This window comes from Sorex fumeus, unplaced genomic scaffold (assembly GCF_029834395.1).
Source record: "Sorex fumeus unplaced genomic scaffold, SorFum_2.1 ptg000063l, whole genome shotgun sequence".
Lineage (NCBI taxonomy): Eukaryota > Metazoa > Chordata > Mammalia > Eulipotyphla > Soricidae > Sorex > Sorex fumeus.
In genome coordinates this window covers 15,690,164-15,716,126 of record NW_026606120.1, presented here as the reverse complement: position 1 = coordinate 15,716,126, position 25,963 = coordinate 15,690,164, and the positions used below count along the sequence as shown (strand labels likewise).

At 49.2% G+C, this 25,963-nt stretch overlaps 2 protein-coding genes across 2 annotated transcripts in view; one reads left to right on the top strand and one right to left on the bottom strand.

Annotated features, from left to right (window-relative positions):
• Positions 1 to 17,248, top strand: part of LOC130036148 (putative serine protease 47) — a 29,770-nt gene extending 12,522 nt beyond the window's left edge. The window contains exons 2-4 of the mRNA XM_056128133.1: positions 10,694 to 10,926; positions 12,358 to 12,619; positions 17,033 to 17,248. Coding sequence (XP_055984108.1) covers positions 10,694 to 10,926; positions 12,358 to 12,619; positions 17,033 to 17,248 — 711 coding nt within the window. The remainder of the gene's footprint in view (positions 1 to 10,693; positions 10,927 to 12,357; positions 12,620 to 17,032) is intronic.
• Positions 17,249 to 17,576: 328 nt separating this feature from the next.
• On the bottom strand, positions 17,577 to 25,500 carry LOC130036147 (NUT family member 2G-like). Its single transcript, XM_056128132.1, has 7 exons — positions 24,917 to 25,500; positions 24,209 to 24,337; positions 23,691 to 23,830; positions 23,019 to 23,311; positions 22,245 to 22,361; positions 21,729 to 21,830; positions 17,577 to 17,699 (listed from the first exon to the last, which is right to left on the bottom strand). Exons 1-7 carry the CDS (start codon positions 25,498 to 25,500, stop codon positions 17,577 to 17,579), a joined length of 1,488 nt encoding a protein of 495 aa, XP_055984107.1.
• Positions 25,501 to 25,963: the final 463 nt, after the last annotated feature.

Here is a 25,963-nt window from a genome sequence, read left to right as displayed (position 1 = left end):
AGCCAGGCTAGTCTTTGGTATACAAAGCTCAGATACTTGTCTTTGGGATGTAGATTCCAAGCTCTAGCAGACTGGTCCCAAGTGCTCTTAGCTTGTGAAAGTACTTGTGAAAGGTTTAAATATTTTCTTATGCTAATATCAAAGTTTGGTTAAAAAAAAAAATCCAAAGGACTTTTTCTGTTTCTGAAAGCATGTTTGTATTCTCATGGAATTGTTAAAAGTATCTGGTGTAGAAAGCTCATGATTTTAAATAATTAAGGTACAAGAACTATTGAAATTGAGCCAAAGTAGGTTTTATCATGTTTTATAAAATTTGATTGTTTACAGGTCTTATGCTGTTATGTTAATGTACATATTTGTATCTGCATTGGATTAGAATATTTGACCTAGAAGGAGTTAAAATAACTATGACACATGAAAACAGGTTCAAAAAGTAATGGTTTAGTTTAAACATGAGTTTCTGGAGTTATAAAATTGGTTGCAAAGTTTGTTCTACCAGTGCTCTATATGATCTCTGAGACTCTTGGTAACTCAAATTTCTAGAACTACTAAGAGTTATAAAATGGGTTCACCTCAGATGTCAGCCTTCTGTAATAGTTTCTGAGAATGGAGAATTGCATGGAAAATGTGGGAAATTTTACTAACTATGTTGTTAATCAGCCTGTCTATTGCTTAAAAGTGCATGCTATTATTTTGATAATTTTATTTTATGCCAAGCTTTGTCTCCAGGTATCAACCTAGTCCTGACCTTCAGAGAGCTTTGTCCTCAAGTGTGAAATCCTTTCTGTTTCATGGTAATCTATGAGTGTTTTGCTCTTTATATCTGTGTTTTCCTAGAAATCAGAATTCTAAGATGTCTCTTGATTAATTTCTAATGTGAAGTGAACTTTTGCCCAGTGAATGTATGTTGTAAGAACTTTTTAGTTGTGAGCATCTCTAAAGCCTTTTACATACCTATAGAACTGATATAATGCTTTTGAAATGGTACTGCAGAGTATTTTTGTCAATGTTAAATGAGATGATTGGTAACTGGTGTTCCAAACTTGGGAGATCATGTTGTGCTAAGTTCAGTATAGATGTATGTCAAAAGTCAGAAAGATAATGGATGGAGATATCGTCAGTGGGAAAAGGGAAAGGAATTCTGTTAAAGTGAAGTTGATTTTTAAATGAATGAAAGTTACAGAATGTATGTAAAGGAATGTGCAGAGGATTTGAGGTTGTGTTTTAAGAAAAGGAACTGATCAAACTGTATTGTTATAAAAAACTTTAAAGTACACCTGCAGAATTGTTCTAGTGCCTTTTTGGTAAGCTCTTATGGAAAAGATATTGGACAGATTGTCCAGACTCCTGGTACAGTGCTCTTAGAAAATGGGAAGTCGGTTTTCAACCCCTGATCCGCGTGGGACGGGCACAGAGGCCCAGCTCTGGGCAACAAAGCTGAACGGCTCCAATTCCAACAGGTACAGCCCGCCCCCAAGGGCCTGGGTTCCTCTCTGGGCACGCGCAGCTAGAAACAGCCCCTAGACAGCCGGTTTTCAACCCCTGATCTGCGTGGGACGGGCACAGAGGCCCAGCTCTGGGCAACAAAGCTGAACGGCTCCAATTCCAACAGGTACAGCCCGCCCCCAAGGGCCTGGGTTCCTCTCTGGGCACGCGCAGCTAGAAACAGCCCCTAGACAGCCGGTTTTCAACCCCTGATCCGCGTGGGGCGGGCACAGAGGCCCAGCTCTGGGCAACAAAGCTGAACGGCTCCAATTCCAACAGGTACAGCCCGCCCCCAAGGGCCTGGGTTCCTCTCTGGGCACGCGCAGCTAGAAACAGCCCCTAGACAGCCGGTTTTCAACCCCTGATCTGCGTGGGACGGGCACAGAGGCCCAGCTCTGGGCAACAAAGCTGAACGGCTCCAATTCCAACAGGTACAGCCCGCCCCCAAGGGCCTGGGTTCCTCTCTGGGCACGCGCAGCTAGAAACAGCCCCTAGACAGCCGGTTTTCAACCCCTGATCCGCGTGGGGCGGGCACAGAGGCCCAGCTCTGGGCAACAAAGCTGAACGGCTCCAATTCCAACAGGTACAGCCCGCCCCCAAGGGCCTGGGTTCCTCTCTGGGCACGCGCAGCTAGAAACAGCCCCTAGACAGCCGGTTTTCAACCCCTGATCTGCGTGGGACGGGCACAGAGGCCCAGCTCTGGGCAACAAAGCTGAACGGCTCCAATTCCAACAGGTACAGCCCGCCCCCAAGGGCCTGGGTTCCTCTCTGGGCACGCGCAGCTAGAAACAGCCCCTAGACAGCCGGTTTTCAACCCCTGATCCGCGTGGGGCGGGCACAGAGGCCCAGCTCTGGGCAACAAAGCTGAACGGCTCCAATTCCAACAGGTACAGCCCGCCCCCAAGGGCCTGGGTTCCTCTCTGGGCACGCGCAGCTAGAAACAGCCCCTAGACAGCCGGTTTTCAACCCCTGATCTGCGTGGGACGGGCACAGAGGCCCAGCTCTGGGCAACAAAGCTGAACAGCTCCAATTCCAAACAGGAGACATTCCCAACTCCTCGCCCAGTGCCAGGGATTCTTTCCGGAGCCGCGGCCGCTAACGCGGCCGCGAAATATTTTCCCACTACATATGCCATAGGAACCATAAGCTAACTTCTTAGATGGAAACTTCTCTATTTTAGCTCAGCCACTAGAAACACAGTTGCCAATAACTCATAAGCCTATCTTAACTCACACTGCATATCAAGCAGAATAGTAACACTGAACGTGAAGGACTAAACCACACCTCTCACAATGGTAAAGCAACGCAAAAGCCCACCAAACATTCATATTGAAGAGTCTAGCCCAGATGACACCAACAGTACTGTAGTGTTAGACAACCTCTCTGACAAGGAATTCAGAAGGGAGCTACTTAGGATGCTTAGGGAATTAAAAGAAACAATGGAAAGCAATGCCAATAGAAGACAAGAGGATCTGAAGGCAGAAATGAGGAAAATGCAATCAGAAATGTCAGACCTGAAAAATCTCATAGGCGAATTGAAAAGCTCAGTGGAAGGCCTCAGCAGCAGAGTAAGAGCGACTGAGAACAGAATCAGTGAGCTCGAAGATCAAGTTCAGAGACTCTCCAGAAAAGAGCAGAAAATGGAAAAGAGACTCACAATTCGGGAACAGATGGCAAGAGAAGATCGTGATGAAGCCAAGAGGGGTAACATAAGAATTATTGGAGTCCCAGAGGGACAGGAAGAAAACCTCGATGAAGAAGAAACTGTCAAAGACATCATTGCTACAACATTTCCAGAGCTGAAGAAAACTTGTGACCACATTCAGGAGGCCCGAAGGGTACCAGCTAGAAGAAATCCGAATAAAAATACTCCAAGACACATTCTGATCAAAATGACCAAAACCTTAGACAGAGACAAAATTCTGAAAGCAGCAAGATCGAAGAAAGAAATCTCTTACAAAGGAGCATCCTTAAAATTCACAGCTGATTTTTCTGATGAAACCCTCATGGCCCGAAAACAGTGGTGGGACATAGTAAAAAAACTCAATGAAATAAATGCCTCCCCCAAAATACTTTTCCCAGCAAGACTCATTCATAATAGAAGGAACAACACACAGTTTCACAGACAAACAACAGCTCAGGAACTTCATAGACTCAAAACCATGGTTACAAGAACAACTAAATGGGCTACTTTAAGGCAAGAAAGGCCCCTCAAATACACCAAATTTTAACAGAACAATGGGACAAAATCCCATAACAATAATCTCTCTCAATGTCAATGGGCTAAACGCACCAATTAAAAGACATAGAGTGGCAGGATGGATTAGAAAATTGAACCCAACATTCTGCTGCCTGCAAGAAACGCATCTCAATAGTCAAAGAAAACACAGACTCAGAGTCAAAGGCTGGAAAACAATCCTACAGGCAAACAGTTCCCATAAAAAAGCTGGGGTAGCCATCCTTATATCAGACCACATCGATTTCAGAGTGAGGAAGGTCATAAGAGACAGTGAAGGCCATTTCTTATTGATCAGAGGATCTGTACAACAGGAAGAACTTACAATAATAAATGTATATGCACCTAATGAGAGACCAGCAAAGTACTTAAAACAACTACTCATAGATTTGGAAAAAGACATCAATAGCAACACAATACTAGTGGGAGACTTCAACACTGCTTTGTCACCTCTTGATAGATCAACCAGGCTCAAGCTTAGCAAGGACATACTTCATTTGAGGGAAACAATGGAAGAAAGGGACTTAGTAGATATATACAGGACACTTCATCCACAAAAAGCTGAATACACATTCTTCTCAAGCGTACATGGAACATTCTCCAAGATAGACCACATGCTGAGCCACAAAACATGCCTCCATAAAATCAAGAAGGTAGAGATTGTATCAACAATCTTCTCAGACCATAATGCGCTGAAATTAGAAGTAAATCACACACAAAAACAGAAAACTAAATCAAACACCTGGAAATTAAACAGTGCACTATTGAACAACGAATGGATTAGACAGGAAATCAAAGAGGAAATCAAAAGATTCCTAGAAACGAATGAAAATGAGAACACGAGTTACCAAAACTGATGGGACACAGCAAAGGCTGTGTTAAGAGGAAAGTTTATAGCTCTACAAGCATTCCTCAGGAAGGAGGAGCGAGCACACATAAGTAACCTAACCTCACAGCTTAAGAGCTTGGAGAAGGACCAAAAAAAGGAGCACAACCCGAACAGGAGAAAGGAAATAATAAACCTCAGAGCAGAGATTAACGAGATGGAAACCCAAAAAACAATCCGAAAGATCAATGAAACCAAGAGCTGGTTCTTCGAGAAAATTAACAAGATCGATAAGCCTCTAGCAAAACTCACAAAGAAAGGGAGAGAGAAAACCCTAATAAACCGAATCAGAAATGAAAAGGGGGTCATTACAACAGAAACCACAGAAATTCAGAGGATCCTCAGGGAGTACTTTGAGAAGCTTTATGCCACGGAACATCAAAACCTCGAGGAAATCGATAAATTCCTAGACTCCTACAGACTCCCAAGGCTGAACCAAGAAGACCTGGAATACCTGAACAGACCTATCACCATCAAGGAAATTGAAATGGTAATAAAAAGTCTCCCCAAGCACAAAAGTCCTGGCCCGGATGGATTCACTAGTGAAATCTTCCAAATCTTTAAAGAGGACTTACTCCCAATGCTCTTTAAGCTTTTCCACGAAATTGAAATATCAAAAACACTTCCAAACAGTTTCTACGAAGCAAATATCACACTGATACCAAAAGCAGACAGAGATACCACAAAGAAAGAGAATTACAGGCCGATATCCCTGATGAACACAGATGCAAAGATCCTCAACAAACTACTAGCAAATAGAATCCAACTACTCATCAAAAAGATCATACACCATGACCAAGTAGGATTCATCCCAGGGATGCAAGGATGGTTTAACATTCGGAAATCAATCAACATAATCCACCGTATCAACAAAAGAAAAGATAAAAAGCATATGATCCTATCAATAGATGCAGAGAAAGCATTTGATAAGATCCAGCACCCCTTTATGATGAAAAGCCTAGCCAAAATGGGTATAGAGGGGACCTTCCTCAACATAATTAAAGCCATCTACCACAAGCCTACAGCAAGCATCATCCTCAATGGGGAAAAACTGAGAGCCTTCCCTCTAAGATCAGGGACGAGACAGGGATGCCCACTCTCTCCACTGCTGTTCAATATAGTACTGGAAGTACTTGCAATAGTGATTAGGCAGGAAAAAGATATTAAGGGCATTCAGGTAGGAAAGGAAGAAATCAAGCTCTCACTATTCGCAGATGATATGCTACTCTACTTAGAGAACCCAATAACTTCCACCAAAAAACTCCTAGAAACAATAGACTCGTATAGTAAAGTTGCAGGTTATAAAATCAATACCCAAAAGTCCATGGCTTTCCTATACGCAAACAGTGAGAGAGAAGAAAGCAACATGAAAAAAACAATCCCATTCACAATTGTGCCCCAGAAAATCAAGTACCTAGGAATCAGCTTAACTAAGGAAGTAAAGGACCTGTACAAAGAAAACTACAAAACGCTACTTCAGGAAATAAAAGAGGACATGAGGAAATGGAAAGATATCCCCTGCTCATGGGTCGGGAGACTTAACATTGTCAAAATGGCAATACTACCGAAAGCATTGTATAAATTCAATGCAATCCCTATAAGGATACCCATGACATTCTTCAAAGAAATGGAGCAAACACTCTTGAAATTTATATGGAACAATAAGCCCCCACGAATAGCTAAAGCAATTCTTGGGAAAAAGAAAATGGGAGGAATCAACCTCCCGAACTTCAAACTGTACTACAAAGCAGTAATAATTAAAACAGCATGGTACTGGAACAAAGGCAGAACTGCAGACCAATGGAACAGGGTTGAATACACTGACATCTCTCCTCAATCATATGCTCATCTAATCTTTGATAAAGGTGCAAGTAATGTGAAGTGGAGTAAGGAAAGCCTCTTTAATAAATTGTGTTGGCATCACTGGACGGCTACATGCAAAAAAATAGGCTCAGAACTCTGCCTAACACCATGTACAAAAGTAAGATCAAAATGGATTAAAGACCTCAACATCAGACCAGAAACCATAAGGTACATTGAAGATAAAGTTGGCAAAACCCTCCATGACATTGAAGCTAATGGTATCTTCAAAGATGCCACGCCACTGGCCGAGCAAGTGAAAACAGAGATAGATAAATGGGACTATCTTAAACTAAGAAGCTTCTGCACCTCCAAAGAAACAGTGACCAAAATACAAAGACAGTCTACAGAATGGGAAAGGATATTCACCGAATACACATCTAACAAGGGGTTGATATCCAGGATATACAGAATACTGGTTAAACTCCACAAGAAGAAAACATCCAACCCCATCCAAAAATGGGGCAATGAAATGAACAGAAACTTTCTCAAAGAAGAAATCCGAATGGCAAAAAAGCACATGAGAAAATGCTCTACATCATTAATCATCAGGGAGATGCAGATCAAAACCACAATGAGATACCATCTCACACCTCAGAGACTGGCCCACATTCAAAAGAACAAAAGCAACCGATGCTGGCGTGGATGTGGCGAGAAAGGGACACTCCTTCACTGTTGGTGGGAATGTCCACTGGTTCAGCCCTTCTGGAAAACAGTATGGACGATTCTCAAAAAATTAGAAATTGAGCTCCCATTTGACCCAGCAATACCACTCCTGGGAATATATCCCAGAGAGGCAAAAATGTATAGTCGAAGTGACATCTGCACTTGTTTGTTCATTGCAGCACTCTTTACAATAGCCAGAAACTGGAAGAAACCTGAGTGCCCAAGAACAGATGACTGGTTAAAGAAACTCTGGTACATCTACACAATGGAGTACTATGTAGCTCTTAGAAAAGATGAAGTCATGAAATTTACATACAAGTGGTACAATATGGAAAGTATCATGCTATGCGAAATGAGTCAGAAAGAGAGGGATAGACATAGAAAGATTGCATTCATCTGGGGGATATAAAGTAACAAAGTATGAGATTAATACCCAAGAATAGCTGAGATCAGCACCAGGAGGATTACTCCATAACTTAGAGGCCAGCCGGGTATCCTAGAGGAAAGGGCTGTTCAGATAGAGAAGGGAGCACCAAATAAAGGATGTTTGGAGGATTCTCCCAGGAGGGGAGATGCATGTCGAAAGTAGACTATGGACTGAACATGTTTGCCACTCAATGCCTCTTTTGCAGACCACAACACCCAAAAGGAGAGAGAGAACACAGGGGATTGCCCTGCCACAGAGACAGGGGGGATGGGGGGATGGGGCTGGGAGGGATATTATCCATGGTGGTGGAAAATGGGCACTGGTGGAGGGATGGGTATCTGATCATTGTATAATTGAAACCAAAGCACAAAAAATTGTAAATCTACAACTTTAAAAAAAATAAAATAAAATAAAGGGGAAAAAAAAAAAAGAAAAAGTAAGAAAGTCTCAAATAATCAATTTGAGCTCACATGTGAAGAAAATGGAGACATAAAGAAAAAATTAGCAGACAGAAATGATAGGAACTTTATTATAAATAAACAAAAATTAAAATGACATAAGAGCCCAAATTATTTGAATCTCATTCCTACAGTGTCTGGTAGGTGTGATGGCACAAAGAAATTCTAACTCAGGCATTCTTCTTTTTCTAGGAACTCATAAATGACAAAGTAAGGGCCTTTGACTGTAGATTTCTGAGATATTCTCTCTTTACTTTTTTGTTATTTTCTCTCTTCCCTTTTGGTTTTTGGAACACACCCAGTGGTGCTCAGGGCCTACTCTAGGTTCTGTGCTCAGAAATCATTCCTGGCAGTGCTCAGAGGACCATAAATGTTTCCTGGATCAAAGCACGATTTAGTCACATGCAAGCCTTTACCTCTGTACCTATGTCTGGCTCTTCTTTGCTTTTTTCTTTTTTTTCTTTTTTTCTTTTTGGGTCACACCCAGCGATGCACAGGGTTTACTCTTGGCTCATGCACTCAGGAATTACTCCTGGCGCGACTCAGAGAATCATATGGAATGCTGGGAATCGAACCCGGGTCAGCCACGTGTAAGGCAAACGCCCTACCTGCTGTGCTATTGCTCCAGCCCCACTTTTTTGCGTTTTAACATAGATTTCGGCAGAGAAGATGAAAGACAGGGTCTTTCTGACATCAGCTGCCTCTGATCTCTCCTGTAGATTCATCTGACAGAAGAGACATTTCACAGCAGAGGAAAATGTGAATTTCATTTTCTTGTCTCTTGTTCACTAGTGTTATAATGGGTCTCAGGGAGCTGAGAGCTCAGATGGACACAGGGAGGACATGAAGTAAAGAACAGAAGCATCAATGACCACACACGACAAGGAATAGGCTTTGCGACAGAAAATCAACAACAAATTGGAAAACTCTCCAAATCAGCATATATATTATTGTAGATTTCACAAGGGGAGGAAAAAAATACTACAGTAAGCCAAGAAAACCAGGAGGAAGAATCAAATTTCCAGACTTAGCAATTTATAAGAAATTTCTGCCAATCCCAGACACATAAACAGAAAAACAAAATCGGTTTTGACAAAGGTGCAAAAGTAAAATTCTTAGCGATGATAGAAAACACCAGATTAATAAGCTTAAAAATGAATAAACTGAACATCAATATTTAAATCTCATATTTTGAGTAAGATGGTTTTCATGGTAAGTGATCACCATGCCACAGTTTTTCATCTTTATAACTTCGTCTTATTGAGATTGATATTCTCCAAACGGGACTATACATGCTATGAAAATGAAATGTTATAGAAATGACTACTGACTAAATGACTGAGCAAAATCCACTTGACATCCTCTGATAGAAACAATGTTTATTATACTGGATGTTAGTATTTGTTACAACGGATTATACTATTTTCCCTGATGATTCACTCACTAAGGATCTTTCAGATTATTTCCAATGAAAGTCATTACTGAAAAATTCTAAATGATACTGAAAATTATGGAATTGTCCCTTCTAATGGGTGAATTTTATGACACGAATTCTATCTCAGTTGAACTCTGTAACAAGCTGAGAAGCGTATCCCTTATCTAGCCGTGTGGCTTTCCCTTCCTGGGTTGAAGCATCCCCGCACAATCCTGCCTCCCTGGGTCCCTCCTCTCGGCTCGCTCCTGGGGTCTCCCGTTCTGCTCCAACGTTCTCATATCAGGATGGATCCATCCCGCAACTCCAGCTGCGCCTGAGGCCCCTACTCAACTCGGAGCTCGACCTCTCCAGCCCAGATCTCTTCCAAAAGCCACCTGGAGTTCCGAGGTCCCTCCCTTGAGTGAGCAGAAGCACTCAGCTGCTCCGTGGACCCTGCTCCAACTCTCCAGGGCCTGACCTGGTCAGAGTGGGACCAAGGTGGGGTGTGAGAGCTCGGGTCCGAGGGGATTAGGGCGGGGTCAGGGCGGGGCCAGCGCGGGGACAGCGCAGGGGCAGGTCCAAGGTCAAGGAGGGCTCAGGAGAGAGCTGTGTCCAAGGAGGAGGATGGGATTAGAGAGGTCATGTATGTCTTAGGGTCAGGGGGCAGTGTCAGGGTGGGGTCAGAGGACAGAGGGGCGGGGCCACTCTGGCCCTGGGCACGGAACCGGGAAGCCCCTGGCAGGAAGTCCCGCCCCCAAAGCCCCCGGGCCCAGGAGGTGCCTGGGGCGCCCTGGGCACAGGTGAGCGGATGGCCTTGGGCAGGGGACAGCCTGGAGTGGACTGGCCCAGCCTGTTTGTTCCTCGCGGTGTTCCCCAGTCTTCGTGCGGGCAGCCAGCCACTGCGTCCACGCGGTTGGGACACCCGGCCCGCCCTGTCCAGGCCCCACGGCCCACCACCGCCCCTCCCGAGACAGCGGGGAGGTGGAGGCGGGATACTAGGACAGCCCCGCACACAATGCTGGTGTCTGGGCCCGGGGTGGGAGTGGGGTGGGGGGCGCCGTGCGCATGGGGTCGCCGGGATGCGGCTGGAACCAGCTGTGGCCACCACATCCCTTCCGCATCGTCCCATGGGGCTTGCTCATGCGCGCTCTGCTGTCCAGGTTCCTGCTGCCCAGGCAGCGGGCAGGGACATCAGACCCCAAGCTGCCCTGTGGCTCTGGGGCTGGTTGAGCCCTGCTCCTGGCTTTCCCACCGAGAAGAGGTCAAGGGTCTACCGGAGAGGAAACGGGGACCTCCCTGTTTCCCGCACGGCGTCGGGCTGGTCTCCACAGTGTGCGGGAAGACCAGGGGCGTAGGGATGATCACTGGTGGCCAGGAGGCCGTGGAGGGCCAGTGGCTATGGCTGGCCAGCCTGCAGTACCGGGGCAGTCATCCCTGTGGAGCTGTGCTCATTGATTCCCACTGGGTGTTCTCTACCACCCACTGCTTTCCAAAGTGAGTTGTTTCTTGGGTCCTTGCAGCTGGGCTGGCAGGGGAGAGGGTTAAAAGATTAGAGCCCCCGCATCCTCAAGGCTGTGTGCTGGGATAATCTGTGTCATTCTAGTCCAAGTCTTTCTGCCTGTGACCTGTCCTCTCCTGTATTGACCTCACTCCTCACCTGACTTTGCTCATCTTCCATCCTCATCCCTGTGCCTTCCCCCGACACAGGTATGCCCCCGAGATGGCAGTGTTCATCCTGCCTCCCAGGTGCAATGAGAGCTGACTCTTTGTCACCTCACACCAGGGCTTCCCTCAATGTCCCTGCAATCCTGGTTGGCGGAGAGAGGCTGGAACCTGGGATGCAGGGGCAGATGCTGGTGTTCTGCATGTCTCTGGCCTGGGGTCTCTGCTCAGCACATGTCTATTGGCCAGCTGCATGGACACTAGATATGGAGTCCGTGACCTTGAAGAAGAACAGAGCTGCTCTCTGTCCTGGGTCTGGTTGGCTGTTCCTATAGGTTTGGGAAGGGCAGTAACCAGGAGCTGGATCTTCGGTACATAGAGAACCACAAGCATCTGCTCTGTGCTGTGTCCCACTTGAGACTCACTATGGATTAGGTTGGCTTGACCCACCTCACTGTGTCTCCATTTAGTCAGAGCCAAAGTTCCCCCTGTGGATGAGCAGGGCTGACACCATTGGAGTGTGGAAGTCAGATGGGTAGGCTCCTGTGGGTATAGGTCAGCTGGTGGAAGCAAGGGTTTGGTCACCGGCTGTGTGTGGGGAGGAATTTCCAGGTGGTGGAGTGGAAGGTGGGATGTTTCCTCCCTCATGGTCAGAACACAGGACATCCTGCACACATGGTCTCCCATTGACCAATGATTTTGTGCAGTTTTAGAACAGGTGAGTACGAAGAAGGAAGTGAGGGGCGGGAGCGATAGCACAGTGGGTAGGGCGTTTGCCTTACACGTGGCCCACCCGGGTTCGATCCCCAACATCCCATATGGTCCCCTGAGCACCGCCTGGAGTAATTCCTGAGTGCAGAGCCAGGGGTAATCCCTGTGCATTGCCGGGTGTGACCCAAAAATCAAATAAAAATTAAAATAAAAAATAAAAAAGAAGGAAGTGAGAGAAAGTGGTGCTAGAGCAGTTTGGTCATAAGGCGGGTCAAGAGACAAGACGGAGTCAGGGCTCTCTGCATGTGCCCAAGGAAGGTCAGGATTGTCTAGCCTCATGGGGGCCTCCAGCCCTCTGTGATCCCTTCCTCCAGTAGTGGGTGTGTGCTGAGTTGTGAGTAAAACCGCCGCTGGTCTCCAGAGAGAAGGGATGACAGAAAGGGAGAGTCGTGTGGGGTGGTGCAGACAAGGCAGTGCTGGGGGTCAGATGATGGTATAGAGGCGCAAGCTGCCATATGCAGAAGATAATGACTGTCACCTTCCCTCTTGTAGGAAGTCTCATGCCCCTGCGGATTACTGGGTGTTTGGGGGAAGTACGCAGCTCTACCAGGACACCCAATACGCCAGGAGGGTGACTGTGAGCTGCATTATCATCCATCCAGACTTTAAGAAGCTCCACCATTTTGCAACGGTGTTACAACTGCACCAACCTGTGAACTTCAGCTCCTATATCATTCCTGTCTGCCTTCCAACCCCTGGCATGGAGCTGCCCCTTGGCACATCTTGTTGGATAACTGGCTGGGGAAAGCTCACCGAGAACAGTGAGTGGCTATGGTGTGGGTGTGGGTGGGAGATGGGGAATGGGATTCTAGCTCATCAAAATCTCTAATTAGCATGGAGGCCAGTGGACCTTGTCCCTCTGTGCGTCATTTCCAGAGAGCTGGACTCTTCTAGTTCCTCTTGTGAAAAATGTGTTCTTCTGAAAGCTTCAAAGTTACTCAAATTCTGGGGTCCTTTGGTTTTTGGAGTCAGGAATCTGGATCTCAAAGTTTCTCTGGTTTGGGTGTCCAAATTTAACTGATAAATTAATTGATTTAGGGTTTCTCAAAAATGCTGTTTAGGTGGCCTGAGAACTCCTCTCAGTGATGTATGGCCTACCCGCTCAGTTCGAGGATGCAGTGTTGTTAGATCCTGCAGGCCACCCCACTGATGCTGGGGAAACCTCTGGGCCACGTCTGGTTGTGCTCAAGGGCCAGTAAGGCTTTATCTTGATGCTCAGGGAACATGTCATGCCAGAGATATAACTGGCAATGATTTTGTGAGAAGCATCTATTTCACACTTCTGTTATCTTCTAGCCCCTTGGTTCTAATATTTCAATTTGATGTAGATCAGACATGACTTTGTGAAATGAATTTGTCTGAGTGTTTCTCTTTCTACTGTGAAATGCCTTGATTTTTCCATGGCCATAGAAGGAACACGTAAAGTAAAGTAAAGGCCCTCCCGTTGTTCGTCGATTTGCTCGAGCGGGCCCAGTAACGTCTCCATTGGAGACTTTGTTGTTACTGTGTTTGGCATATCGAATACGTCACGGGGAGCTTGCCAGGCTCTGCCGTGCGGGTGAGATAATCTCGGTAGCCTGCCGGGCTCTCCGAGAGGGGTGGAGGAATCGAACTCGGGTCGGCCATGTTGGCTGCATGCAAGGCAAACGCTCTACCACTGTGCTATCGCTCCAGAAGGAACACGTAAAAGTAAGAAAAAAGCTCTTGAAGAACCTTGGGGAAGAACGATCATGGCCTGAAATTATCTCAGCTCCATCACCTAAGTTTTGTTCTTCTCCTAACCTGTGTCTCCTATCTGCCTCTTGGATTTGTTAGGTGAATGGAGATATAGGGTGAATACAGGGCAAAACTTTGTGGAGGTTTTTAGTTAAATGAGAAATATAAACATTGAGCATAAACATGAACTTGTTCAGAGAAGTATGTTTATACTTTAGTGAAATGTTGATGGCATACTGATTAGGGAAAAGGAAATATTTATTTGCCTTTTAAATTTTTTTTATTTTTATAAAGTTGTTCACAATAATTTATTACATTAAATATTCCAACACCAGTCCCACCTCCATACACTTTCTCACCACCATTATTTTGAATTTTCCTTCTTTCTTTCTTTCTTTCTTTCTTTCTTTCTTTCTTTCTTTCTTTCATCTGTCTGTCTTTTTTTCTTTCTTTCTTACTTTCCTTTTCTTTTTGGGTCACACCCAGCAATGCTCAGGGGGTTGCTCCTGGCTCTGCATTCAGGAATTATTCCTGGCGATGCTCGGTGGACCATATGGGATGCTGGGAATCGAATGTGGGTCAGCCGCGTGAAAGAAAAATGCCTTCCAGCCCCTAACGGCCTTTATTTATTTATTTATTTATTTTATTAGTGAATCACCTTGAAGTACAGTTATAGACTTACAAATTTTTGTGCTTGGGTTTCAGTTATACAATGATCAAGAACCCATCCCTCCACCAGTGCCCATTTTCCACCACCACGGGTCCCAGTATCCCTCCCATCCCCGACCCCTCCATCCCACCCTGCCTCTGTAGCAGGGCATTCCCTTTTGTTCTCTCTCTCCTTTTGGGTGCTGTGGTTTGCCAGAGAGGCATTGAGTGGCAATTGTGTTTGGTCTATAGTCTACTTTCAGCATGATTCTCACATCCTGGGAGGATCCTCTTAACACCCTTTATTTGGTGCTCCCTTCTCTATCTGAGCTTTCTTTTCCCCTAGCACGTGTGACTGGCCTCCAAGTCATGGAGCAAAATTCCTGGTACTAATCTCGGCCACTCTTGGGTGTTAGTCTCCTATTTTGTTACTTTATGTTCCCCAGATGAATGCAATCTTTCTGTGTCTATCCCTCTCTTTCTGACTCATTTTGCTTAAAATGATACTTTTCATGTATTACCACTTGTATGTAAATTTCATGATTCATCTTTTCCAACAGCTACATAGTACTCCATTGTGTAAATGTACCAAAGGTTCTTCAACCAGTCATCTGTTCTCGGGCACTCAGGTTTTTTTCAGATTCTGGCTATTGTAAAGAGTGCTACAATGAACAAACAAGTGCAGATGTCACTTCGACTATACGTTTTTGCCTCTCTGGGACATATTCCCAGGAATGGTACAGCTGGGTCAAATGGGAGCTCAATTTCTAATTTTTTGAGAATCATCCATACTGTTTTCCAAAAGGGTTGAACCAGTCGGCATTCCAACCAGCAGTAAAGGAGGGTCCCCTTCTCGCCACATCCGCACCAGCACCGGTTGCTTTTGTTCTTTTGGATGTGGGCCCGTCTCTGTGGTGTGAAATGATATCTCATTGTTGTTTTGATCTGCATCTCCCTGATGATTAACGGTGTAGAGCATTTTCTCATGTGCCTTTTAGCCATTCAGATTTTTTCTTTGAGAAAGTTTTTGTTCCTTTCATTGCCCCATTTTTGATGGGGTTGGATGTTTTCTTCTTGTGGAGTTCAACCAGTATTTTGTATATCCTTGATATCAACCCCTTGTCAGATGTGTGTTCGGCGAATATTCTTTCCCATTCTGTAGACTGTCTTTGTATTTTGGTCACTGTTTCTTTTGAGGTGAAGAAGCTTCTTAGTTTAAGATCGTCCCATTTGTCTATCTCTGTTTTCACTTGCTTGGCCAGTGGCGTGACATCTTTGAAGATACCATTAGCTTCTGATCTGCTGCCACCATCCCTCGCTCTACCTTTTCCGAGTCTCCTCCTCCTCCTCGCCCTTTGTTTCTTCGATCCCCACACCCAGTTGTGTCTCCATTCTGCCCCCATCACTCTGTGGTCTGTTTCCTTGGCAGCTGTGATCTTGCCCAGGCTGCAAGAGTCCCCAACTCTTCTCGCCAATATAAGGGAGGGCTGTTGGCCCTGTTTCCTGGTCATAGGATTGGCCACTGGCCTTCTCTGCTCTTCTCCTGCTCCCTCCCTGCTAACAACTGGATCACAAGAACCCAGGACCTGATTTTATCTTCCCCTGGTGAGAATGGTGAGAACCCACAGATCTCATAGTGCCGTTCTGTAAATATTCTCCCAAATATCAGGTATTTGGGACTCTTCCCCCATCTGTGATGTCTGACATTCTCTTGTAGCCCCTCTGTTGAATTCACAGTCAGTGCTGTCTTTTCGTCATAGTACTTCAAGACCCGCCCGCTGCAGATCTACTTCTCCATGGTTGGATGACCAGTATAATCCCTAACTGCCTTCCTTGCTGCCCACAATGCTTCTGCTTTTCCTACCACACTGGGACCCTCCTCTTTGTACCCTCTGCTCCCTTGACTCCAGGATCACAAGGTCATTTTCAGTTTCTTGCTTGGAATCCCAGCTCAGCAAAGCCTTCTGCCGCCAGCCATGAGCAACGCCCCTCCCTTCTAGACAGCTCCCATCTCTTATGAGATTTGATTGCACATGTCAATCTGAGAGAGGTTTCTGGTCTTCTCTGTATGTGCCTGTGTGCCTTAAAGCTCCAGTACTAGGAATCACACAAAGGTACTCAGGGAGCATTTGTCTGCAGTGTGGTTAGAGGAGCCTCAGAGCTATAGTTCCTGCTCCCCAACTCCCCTGCCTAGATGAACCTTTCCCTTTGATGCAATAAGAGGGGTTCTGGCCACACTGGTTTCCCTGAGATTATTTCAGGATGCTTTGTGGTGACGAGGCCCCCACCCCTCAGGCCCCAGCATTATAGAGTTTCTCCACCACACCTAGGTAGGAGCATTTTCCAAAGAGTCTGAACGTTTTTTAAGAAACCCATAGGCTGAAGTGACTGAGAGGAAGGATTCCAGGTGGTGCATATTGCTGTAATCAGCTTTCTGAAAAGCCTAGGGTCTATAGTGGCTTCAGACACCCAGTGCCTCTCACAGGCTCAGTCTCTCGGCCCTTATTCATTAACCATCACTTCTGATGCTGAGTTAGTACAAGGTCCTTGGCCAGTGGCCAAGTTTAACTGCATGATTGATAGATTTCCAACTGTGACTGTCCCAAGGATCAATTTGGAGCTTCCTAGTGCAGGATTGTAGTTCCGACCCCTGACTCTAGAACTATATCAGGACACTGGCATCAGGATCATCCCAAGGGACCACTGAAAACACCCGAACAGCCGTGCCCAATAACCTGCCCTTATAATTAGAATTCTGAGCCCCACCTCAATTGTCCACACTGATGGCCCTCTCTTTTTTTAGGGTGATTCTGGAGGCCTTCGGGTCTTTGACTTCTCCAAGAGTTGGGTTCTTCTGGGGTTGGCCAGTTGGGGCCTGGACTGCCAGCGTCCCATATCCCTCAGTGTCTTCACCAGTGTTGCCCATTTCATCAAGTGGATCGTCCAGATCCAGAGACTTGTGCCTCTTCCTGTTTCCTTGTCTGCTCCTCCTGAGGTCCCATTTCTATATGAATCCTAGCCAGTTTCCAGCTCATCGATATTAACCCTCAGACCTCTACAGCACTGGCTCCTGTTGCTTTTAGTGCTTAAGGCCCTGTGGCAGGACCTGCAGTGACCGAAGAACATTCTGTCCCTGCTCTTTGCCCCAGTCCTCAGCATTCTTACTGGAGCCTCACACGTGCCACCATCTCTGTGGTTCCGTCCATCTGTTATGATCGCAAACCCAAGACTGGAAAAGCAAAGCAAAACCAAATAAAGGCTCACCTTGCTCTGAAATTGGTGCGTGTCCCTTCCTGTGGACTGGTCATCTGAACCCCTGGTCAAGGAAAGAAGTCTGGCAGGAAGGCTTACTGGCAGGAGGGCAGGCCACTGAGGCCACTGGCACCTGCTAAAAGAGTTGTCTGTGTCCACGTTGGTAGACTCTCCTCTGTGTCGAAGGTGAGCATATCTTCCCAGATGATGATCAATCTCTACCATCCCTCAGAAACAATAGGACAGGCCCATAACGCAAATGATGAAAACATCTCTGGAACCTGGAGGTCTGAGATGCAGAGGCAGCAGGGCTGATCGCACCCGAAGCCTCTCCACTTCATGTGTGGGTGCCTCTGTGTGAGTCCATGTCTCTTCTCATCAGGACACCAGTCCTGTTGGGTTTGGGTATTTATCAGTGATCTCTTTCCTGTTAATCACCCCTTTGAAAGAACTGACCTCCATGGGTCTGGGAGCTCTTAGAGCTGTTTGGGGGCATGTTCAGCATGCATCATTGGGTGCAGCCCTGGAGGCACCCTGGCACTGAATTGCCATTGAATTGGCCAAGAAATGCCAGTGATGAAGTTTACATAGGTGTGCATAGATCTATCCCTCAGATGTGGCATATAAAGAGTTGTAATAAGGAAATAATAAATGCCAGAGACAATAAAAACTAAGGAAGAGTTTAGAGAGTGGAGTTTCCTGGGTGGCAGGGGAAGATGGTCTGGGGGAGAGGGGACTGGAGCCATGGCTGGGGAGGGCAGTGGGCACTCTGGTGCTAGTGTGGTGAAGGGACACTGTGTCCATGGACCCCTACCACTGTAGCAGTGGGCAGTGCTGAAAGGAGGTAAAGGGATACTCATGATACCCTTTCAGTAACAGTATTGCAAACCACACTGCCTAAAAGGGAAGTGAGAGGGGGTGGGGGGGAGACAGACAGACAGACAGATAGACAGGCGCTCTTGTGCTGGTGTGTAGGACACTGTGTCCATGGTCCCCTATCACTGTAGCAGTGGGTAGTGGGCAGTGGGTGCTCTGGTGCTGGTGTGTAGGACACTGTGTTCATGGACCTCCATCACTGTAGCAGAGGGCGGTGGGCACTCTGGTGCTGGTGTGGTGGAGAGACACTCTGTCCATGAAACCCTATCGCAGTAGCATTAGAAATCATGGTACCGAATGTTTTAAAAATATAAAGAATCCCTCATGGTGCCCCCAGACCTCCTGAGCGTTCCTTGGGAAGACCCCCCCACCAACCCCAAGAGAGACCCTGAAACCAGCCCAATGGCTGCACATGTGTACTGAGGGGCGCAAAGGCCATGTGCTGCCAGACACACGCCCAGCCCAGCACCACTTTCAGGGGGGTGTCCTGTCCTCCTGCAGGCCCAGCAGCCAACATAGCCTTCCAGGGGAGCACAGCCGAGGTGCCCCGGCCTCTGCCCAGGCGCAGCACCCGCAGAGGGGCAGTCCTGTATGGGCCAGCAGACGGGCACCTTCTGAGGCAATAAGGCCCCAGGAAGCCCCAGACGTCTGCCAGGGTTTAGCAGCAGTGCAGGGTAAGCTCACAAGTTTGGTCCCCGGGACAGCATATGTTCACTGGAGCAGTCAAGAGTGACTCCTCAGCGGGGCTGGAGCAATAGCACAGCGGGTAGGGCGTTTGCCAACCCGGGTTCGATTCCCAGAATTTCATATGGTCACCTGAGCACCGCCAGGGGTGATTCCTGAGTGCAGAGCCAGGAGTAACCCCTGTGCGTGGCCGTGTGAGACCCAAAAAGCTTCCTCTCCTTCAAACAGAAAACAAATAAACAAACAGAAACAAAGAGTGACTCCTCAGTACAGAGCCATGAGGAGCCTGAGCACTTCTGGGTGTGACCCAACTGCCCCCAAATTGTTTTAATAATTCTGTTTGGGGGGTACATGTTATTCACTTTCATCCCCACTAACGTGTCCAAACACCTCTGCCACTGCCTTTTTGTAATTTCTAGTTCGTCCCTTCCCTCTCTGCAATGTAATTTTACGTGAATTCAAATTCACTAAATATTTTAAGAAACACATTTTATGCTTAACTTTTCATTAGTAATAGCACCGTAGCACTGTCCTCCCGTTGTTCATCGATTTGTTTGAGCAGGCACCAGTAATGTCTCACAACAAATGTGAGACTTGTTGTTACTGTGTTTGGCATATCGAATATGCCACGGGGAGCTTGCCAGGCTCTGCCATGTGGGCGAAATACTCTCGGTAGCTTGCCGGGCTCTACTAGGGGCGGAGGAACCGAACTTGGGTCAGCTGTATGCAAGGCAAACACCCTACCCGCTGTGCTATTGCTCCAGCCCTCATTAATAGTAGCACTGTCCTCCCGTTGTTCATCGATTCCCTCAAGCGGGCACCAGTAATGTCTCACAACAAATTGTGAGACTTGTTGTTACTGTTTTCGGCATATTGAATACGTCATGGGGAGCTTACTAGGCTTTGCCCAGTGGGCGAGATTCTCTTGGTAGCTTGCTGGGTTCTCCGAGAGGGGCGGAGGAATCGAACCCAGGTCAGCCATGTTGGCCGCCTACAAGGTAAACGCCTTACCCACTGTGCTATTGCTCCAGCCCGTTAATAGTGATAAGTGCAGAGAATTAAAATGTTTAACACTGAAGAGTTGTTTTCCTACTGTTTCTCAATAATTAGAGTTGTAACTAGTTTTTAAAAACTAGTAGTCTAATTCCCTGAGAATCTCTAAGGTCCTGAGTTTCAAATATCTTGTCACTGAAAATGAAGAATGGTTCTCAAACACCTTCTCTACAGGTACCAGGACCATATTTAAATGGTAAAACACTTAACAATGAAATCAGTACATTAAATCGGCCCCCTTTATTATTATTATATGATTATTTGGTTTTGGGGGTACACCTGGTATACTCACATCTTACTCCTGGATCTCGGAACAGACTCATTTATCACAGTGTGGGGGCTATATGGGGTGCTGGGAATTGAGTGCATGGATTGGCTATGGGCAAGGCAGGCGACATATCTGCTATACTATCCCTCCCTCTTATTTTTTAAAGAGTGATGGCAAATGTTCAAATATGTCTGGTTACAAAAACATTTAAATTCAATGATGTCAAATCAAAGCATGGTACATTTTATGTGAGTGAAGAATATGATATGCAAATACCCAATGAGCTTTAATTTTTTATTTGATCCAGGCTAATGCAGCAAGATGAGAGCCTTGTCTATGCCCTCAGGATGGTGTGGGCCTACAGGTGACTGAGCACATCTTCCTCCAGATGGGAAGGACTCCTCCACTCTCCAGGGAGCACAGTACTCTCAGGGTTCCCCCCTCCCCTGTGATTCCCCTCACCCTTTGTGCTCTCAGGCCTCCCAAGGAGCACAAGTGAGAGGACAGACACTGAGATGTTTCCAATGAACTGAACTTTATTCACTATTTACACAATGACACAAAGAGGCTGCTCCAGTTAAACCCCCATTCTAGGTACAACCCCTGCCATTCCAGAGCAGGCTTAGCTGAAGATCATGGGGAGCACAAGGCTTCTGGGTGCAGCCAGACCCTGGGAGGTGGTCAGGAGGAGCCCCCCGATATCCTACTGTCTCTTGTGCCCCTTCCCCCTCCTCTGGGCCATGGCAGGCTGGCACTTTCTCTTGGGGGGCAGGGAGGGGCCCTCCAGCTCCACAGTCAAGGCTGAGCCAGTAGACACCGTGGGGTGCCCCCTGGGACAGGGGGTCTTCTTAGCAGTGCGCCGCCTTGGGCCCCCACACAGAGGATTCTTCCTGGTAGGGGCCTTAGACTTGAAGGCCCTTGTGCGAGTGGATGGGAGCTCGGGATTCCCCTGACCTCCAGGCAGGTGGGGGCCAGTGTCGGGACCAGTGTCAGGGCCAGGGCTCCTGGGTAAGCCCCAGGGCAGCAGGCTGTAGTGAGAGGTTAGGAGGAAGGACAGGCTGGTCAGGTCCTCTTCCTCCTTACTAGAGCCCTCTGCTCGCCCAGGAGACCCCTGGCCAGGAAGGGCCTCGCCCAGCATGCGGGGAGCCCTGCTGTCCAGAGTGGGTGCAGTGAGGCTGGGACAGGGGGCCGGTCCTGCCTGCAGTGGTGGAGACTCCAGGCTCCCCAGAGAGAGGACAGAGGCTCCAGGTGCCATCCCAGTGGCCTCGGCCCGCCCAGGCCGTGAGGCGTGTCCAGAGTCAGTCTCAGATTCAGCGCTGGCCCCTGGCCTGTGGCCCCAGGTAGGTGTTGGGGTGCAGTAGCCTGCTGCACTCTCAGCTGGACTCGAGTCCTTTAGGGACACCTGGTGTTGGGGACGAGCCTTCATGACCTCCTTGTCCTGCGGGGTCTGCAGACGCTTTTCCACAAGCTGGGGAGAGAAGGAACATTGTGGGCATGTGGGGGTGCAGGGTGGGACAGAGAGTGACCCTGATTCCTCCCGAAACAGAAAAACCAGATCTCTGTCCCACTAAGGGTCCTCACCCCATATTCACGTCCTCCTCTCACCTGAGGACTCAGAGGGAGGCGCCTGGTCATGACATGGGCAGGGAGGCCACCAAGTGACCAAGACCCAGGGCGCTAGGGCGCCCCTCCTGACTCACGACCCACCTGCTGCTCTGAGTGCCCTGGGCCCTGTCCACTGTGTCCCCTGCAGGGTCTCTTTCCCAGGAATCATGTGAAATATGCCTCCTGTTTGTCCTGATTTGCTGCCCACTAACTTACAGGAATCCCTCGCATTACGCCCCTGGGCCCCACATGGACCTCAGAGACCCATCTGTCTCACCTGTGCGGGGGTGAGTCCTTCCTCCTCCTCCAGCTCCTCAGCCAGGGCCAGGAAATCCAGCTGGGACTCTGGGGAGACCAGGTACTCCAGGAAGCTGGGATGAAGGATCGCCTCAGCCTGGGAGAGGGAAGCAGGGGTGAGGGTCCTCGTAGGGAACAGGAGGGAATGAGGAAGCAAACACACCTGTCCACAGCACAGTGCAGGGGCTTGAACAGCTGCACAAAGTCAAACACAGACCCACACCGGGAGAACTCACACACATACACACACACATACACACACACACACAGATGCAAACACACCCTCACCCACAAAGGCACACCGACTATTCACCTACTTTCACAGAGAAGCACATGTAAACACACATGGATTCATGCAAACACCTGACACAAAGACACACACTCTTCCACCTCTAGGTACATGTACATGTATCTGCACGTGTCTGCACAGAGCCCACACAGTACACACAGAGGTAGACACAGAGATGTTCACACATTGACCAAACCCAAAAAGGCACAGAAAGAGCCAATGCTTGTACACAGAGAGACACACGTGCACACATGCGCACAAACACAAGCAGAAATATCTAAACACAGGTGTGCATTTACACACAGAGCTCAAAGCAGAGACCGCACATCACTGCCAAGCCCTGGACAGAAGCAGCCCTGCACCCTCCCGACCCCACAGCAGCATGGACGCGGGGTCCCCTCACATCCCTCTCTTCTTCCTTCCTCCTCAGCCTGTGTCCCCAAGAAGGCCAGACCCCAGGCCCACCTTGGTGACGAAGGCCTCCTGGGAGCACAGCTCGTACACATAGCTCAGGAGCCCCGGGTCAGGGCAGGTCCCAGCCTCCTCCTGCTGCTCCTCCCTGTCCACTGCCCGTTGGCCGAGGGGCGCCCTGCAGACTGAGTCGGGGGCCTTTAGCAGCTCGTCCATGATGTCCATGTACTCCTGCACGGCCTCAGGAGGGATCTCCTCGGGGGCCTTGGACTTGGGGGGCTGCTGAGGTTTGTGTGTCTTGGGGCGGGCTGCCCGGGCCTGGGGTCTGGCCTTCTTGGGGACACAGGCTGAGGAGGAAGGAAGAAGAGAGGGATGTGAGGGGATCCCGCGTCCATGCCCTCAGACACACAGCACTGAGCACAGAGTTGAGGACGGGTCCCTGTAGGCTGGATCAGGGCCCTAGAATCCAGTGACTGTGTGAGGGATGAGGTGACCCTCAACGGGAGGATTGACCAACTGTGTCCCCAGGGTCTCCGACCCCACTTCAAAGGTGAATCTGACGCCTCAGGCAGCGTGGGGTGTGCTAGGAGAGTGAGAAACCAGTGGACAGGAAGCCGCTGACCACAGGTCTGGGGGTCATCGGGAGAGTGAAGGCTCCCTGTCAGGTCAAGACCCACGAGGGCCTTCCCAGGTCCTGTGGCCCTTAGCTGGGAGCAGGGTCCGTACCTGTCTGCTGGTCTGGCGGTGGGCCTGGAGTCCCCTGAGGCCCAGGCCTGGGTGGGGCGGGGAGTGGCAGGCCCTGCACCCCGTTCGTCCACTGCAGTTTCTGCACCTCCATCTCCTCCTCGGCCTCGAACTCCATGAACCTGGTGTGGGGAACACAGGCCCTGATGAGTCGGGTTGAACGGGACTGAGCAGGATGTGTAAGGGACAGGGGATGCTCATGGCCCAGTCCCCAGGAGGGTAGCGAATGGGGTGGACACGAACCCCAGCACCCCCAGCGATCCCCCACATTGGCCCTGGAGGGTCACAGGAGGTCAGGGACTGTGACCCTCAGACTGTGGTCAGGAGCCCCAGAGTGGGCTTGGGAAAAGTGTCCCAGCTCCGGGAGGAACAAGTTTCCGCAGTGGAAGGGTCTCCCGGGGCTGCCAAGCCCTCCCTTCCCCTCGGCCATCTGGGACCAGCCCCTGAAGCTCGGGCCTGCAGCCACCCTGACCCCCACTCTCTGCTCAGGCCTGACTCACTTGGCCGCCATGTCGTAGTAGATCATGCAGTCATAGTTGCTCTTGCCCTGCCATTCCTGCAGGGCCCGGTGCAGGCCTTCCTCCAGGCTCATGGTGGGCTTCAGGCGGGCCAGGGTGCGCAGCACCGGGCTGCAAGAACAGGCTCGGTCAGGCTCTGCGTCTGCCGGGAGTCCCCGCCGCCCCACACCCATGCCTTGACCCCCGATATCGGCCTGATCTCCCCTCCCAGAGTGGACTCTGCCTCCTATACCCCAGTCCAGTGGCCCTGCTGGCATCCACTCTTAGCTCTGGGGATACGTCATGAGACGCCAAGGCCGAGCAGTCATGGCCTGTCTGAATTCTGTCACATCTGTGCTGTGTCTGGTCTTGGGAACGGAATGTCTGTCCTTCAGACCACAGGTCGGGACCAACCCTGATGAGGGGACTGAGGTGAGGCTTAGGGCATGGCTGGTCACTACGGGCCTTTGAGCCAGAACCCCAGGATGGCATTCCTGAGTATAGCCAGTGAGTGGGGCTGTGCTGAGGTGCTGGGCAGTGTGGCCACCGGTCCTACAGGCCATGATGCACTGAGGGTGATTCCTGTATGTGCTATCCCTGGGGACAGGGTCCTCATCCTTCCTCCAGCTCTCCCATGGACCCTACCCTGGGTGTCACCCCAGTCCCCTCCTGGGAAACTCCCATTAGCTCTAGGACCCCCGAGGGACTCACATGAAGAAGCAGGAAAGGGCCTCAGTGTCCGGAGTCTGAGGAAGGTACCTCCGGGCCAGGGCCTTGAAGCGCTGCCAGCGCCGGAAGTTCTCGTAGACGCTGTTGGGGTTTCTGGAGCTTTTAGGCGGTGACTGGCTCCGGGTGGCCGCCGGACCACTGTCCCCACAAACCCACTGGGTCAGTGTCCCACTGCTGGATGGGAGGGTGATGGGGGCCACCTGGGCCACTGGCAGTGGAGCCTGTGGACGATGGTCTTCTGTCCCAGCCTGGGTGACAGTAGTAGCTGGGGTGGGCATAATTGTCTCCGGCCCAGAGGACACCAAGTAGAGTGGCGCAGGATGCCCGGCCACCGCAGTAGGAGCTTCTGTGGTCCCCCAGTTGAGTGGAGCCTGTGTCAGGATGACAGGCTGGTTCTGGGATGACTCCACAAGCCCCACTTCAGGGCTGACCTGGATGATGACCTTGCAATGTCCAGGGTTGTGGGGGCCAGGACCGGCAGCTCCTGCCACCACGGGCATCATGGGAAAAGGTGACAGCACCAGAGGGTTGCCGGGAACGCTGGTCGAGGTCACCAGAGGGGGCATCCGGATCGGCTCCCAGGGTGGTGGCTGGGGGGGCCCTGGATTGAGAAAGGGCAAGACCCGACCCTGAAGACACCGAGGAGAGGAGGGAGGGGGAATGAGAGGGGGATGGTACAGGGAGCAGCAGTGCCTCATTGGCTTAACCATCTCTAGATCAGGCCCTTTGATGGGAATGAGGCAGCATGCCCTGTCTCAGCCCTGAGTTGCTGACACAGGCCATCCTTCCCCTCCAACTGGGTTATGCTTTGTGGAGATCCTAAGGCCAGGGTCCTTGTGTCCTGGGATGGCCTCTGTGCTGACCACACTGACCTCTCACACCCTGCCCTCCAGCCACTTTGGAGCTTCCCAACATGTACCTGGACACACTGGTCTGTCGGCAAGAGACCCTGCAGGGTCAGTCACAGAGACTGGACCAGCCGCACCACAGGTGCTCAGCACCTACAGGGTCCCATGACAACAGAGTCTA

What these genes read in the sequence shown, in the direction of transcription:
- LOC130036147 (XM_056128132.1), bottom strand. Translation starts at nt 25,500, where the DNA reads ATGCCCCCTCTGGTGACCTCGACCAGCGTTCCCGGCAACCCTCTGGTG. An exon ending in GCCCTTTCCTGCTTCTTCAT is followed by an intron (nt 24,338 to 24,916) that starts GTGAGTCCCTCG and finishes CTGTTCTTGCAG; the next exon opens with CCCGGTGCTGCGCACCCTGG. An exon ending in AGGAGGCCTTCGTCACCAAG is followed by an intron (nt 22,362 to 23,018) that starts GTGGGCCTGGGG and finishes TCCCTCTCCCAG; the next exon opens with GCTGAGGCGATCCTTCATCC.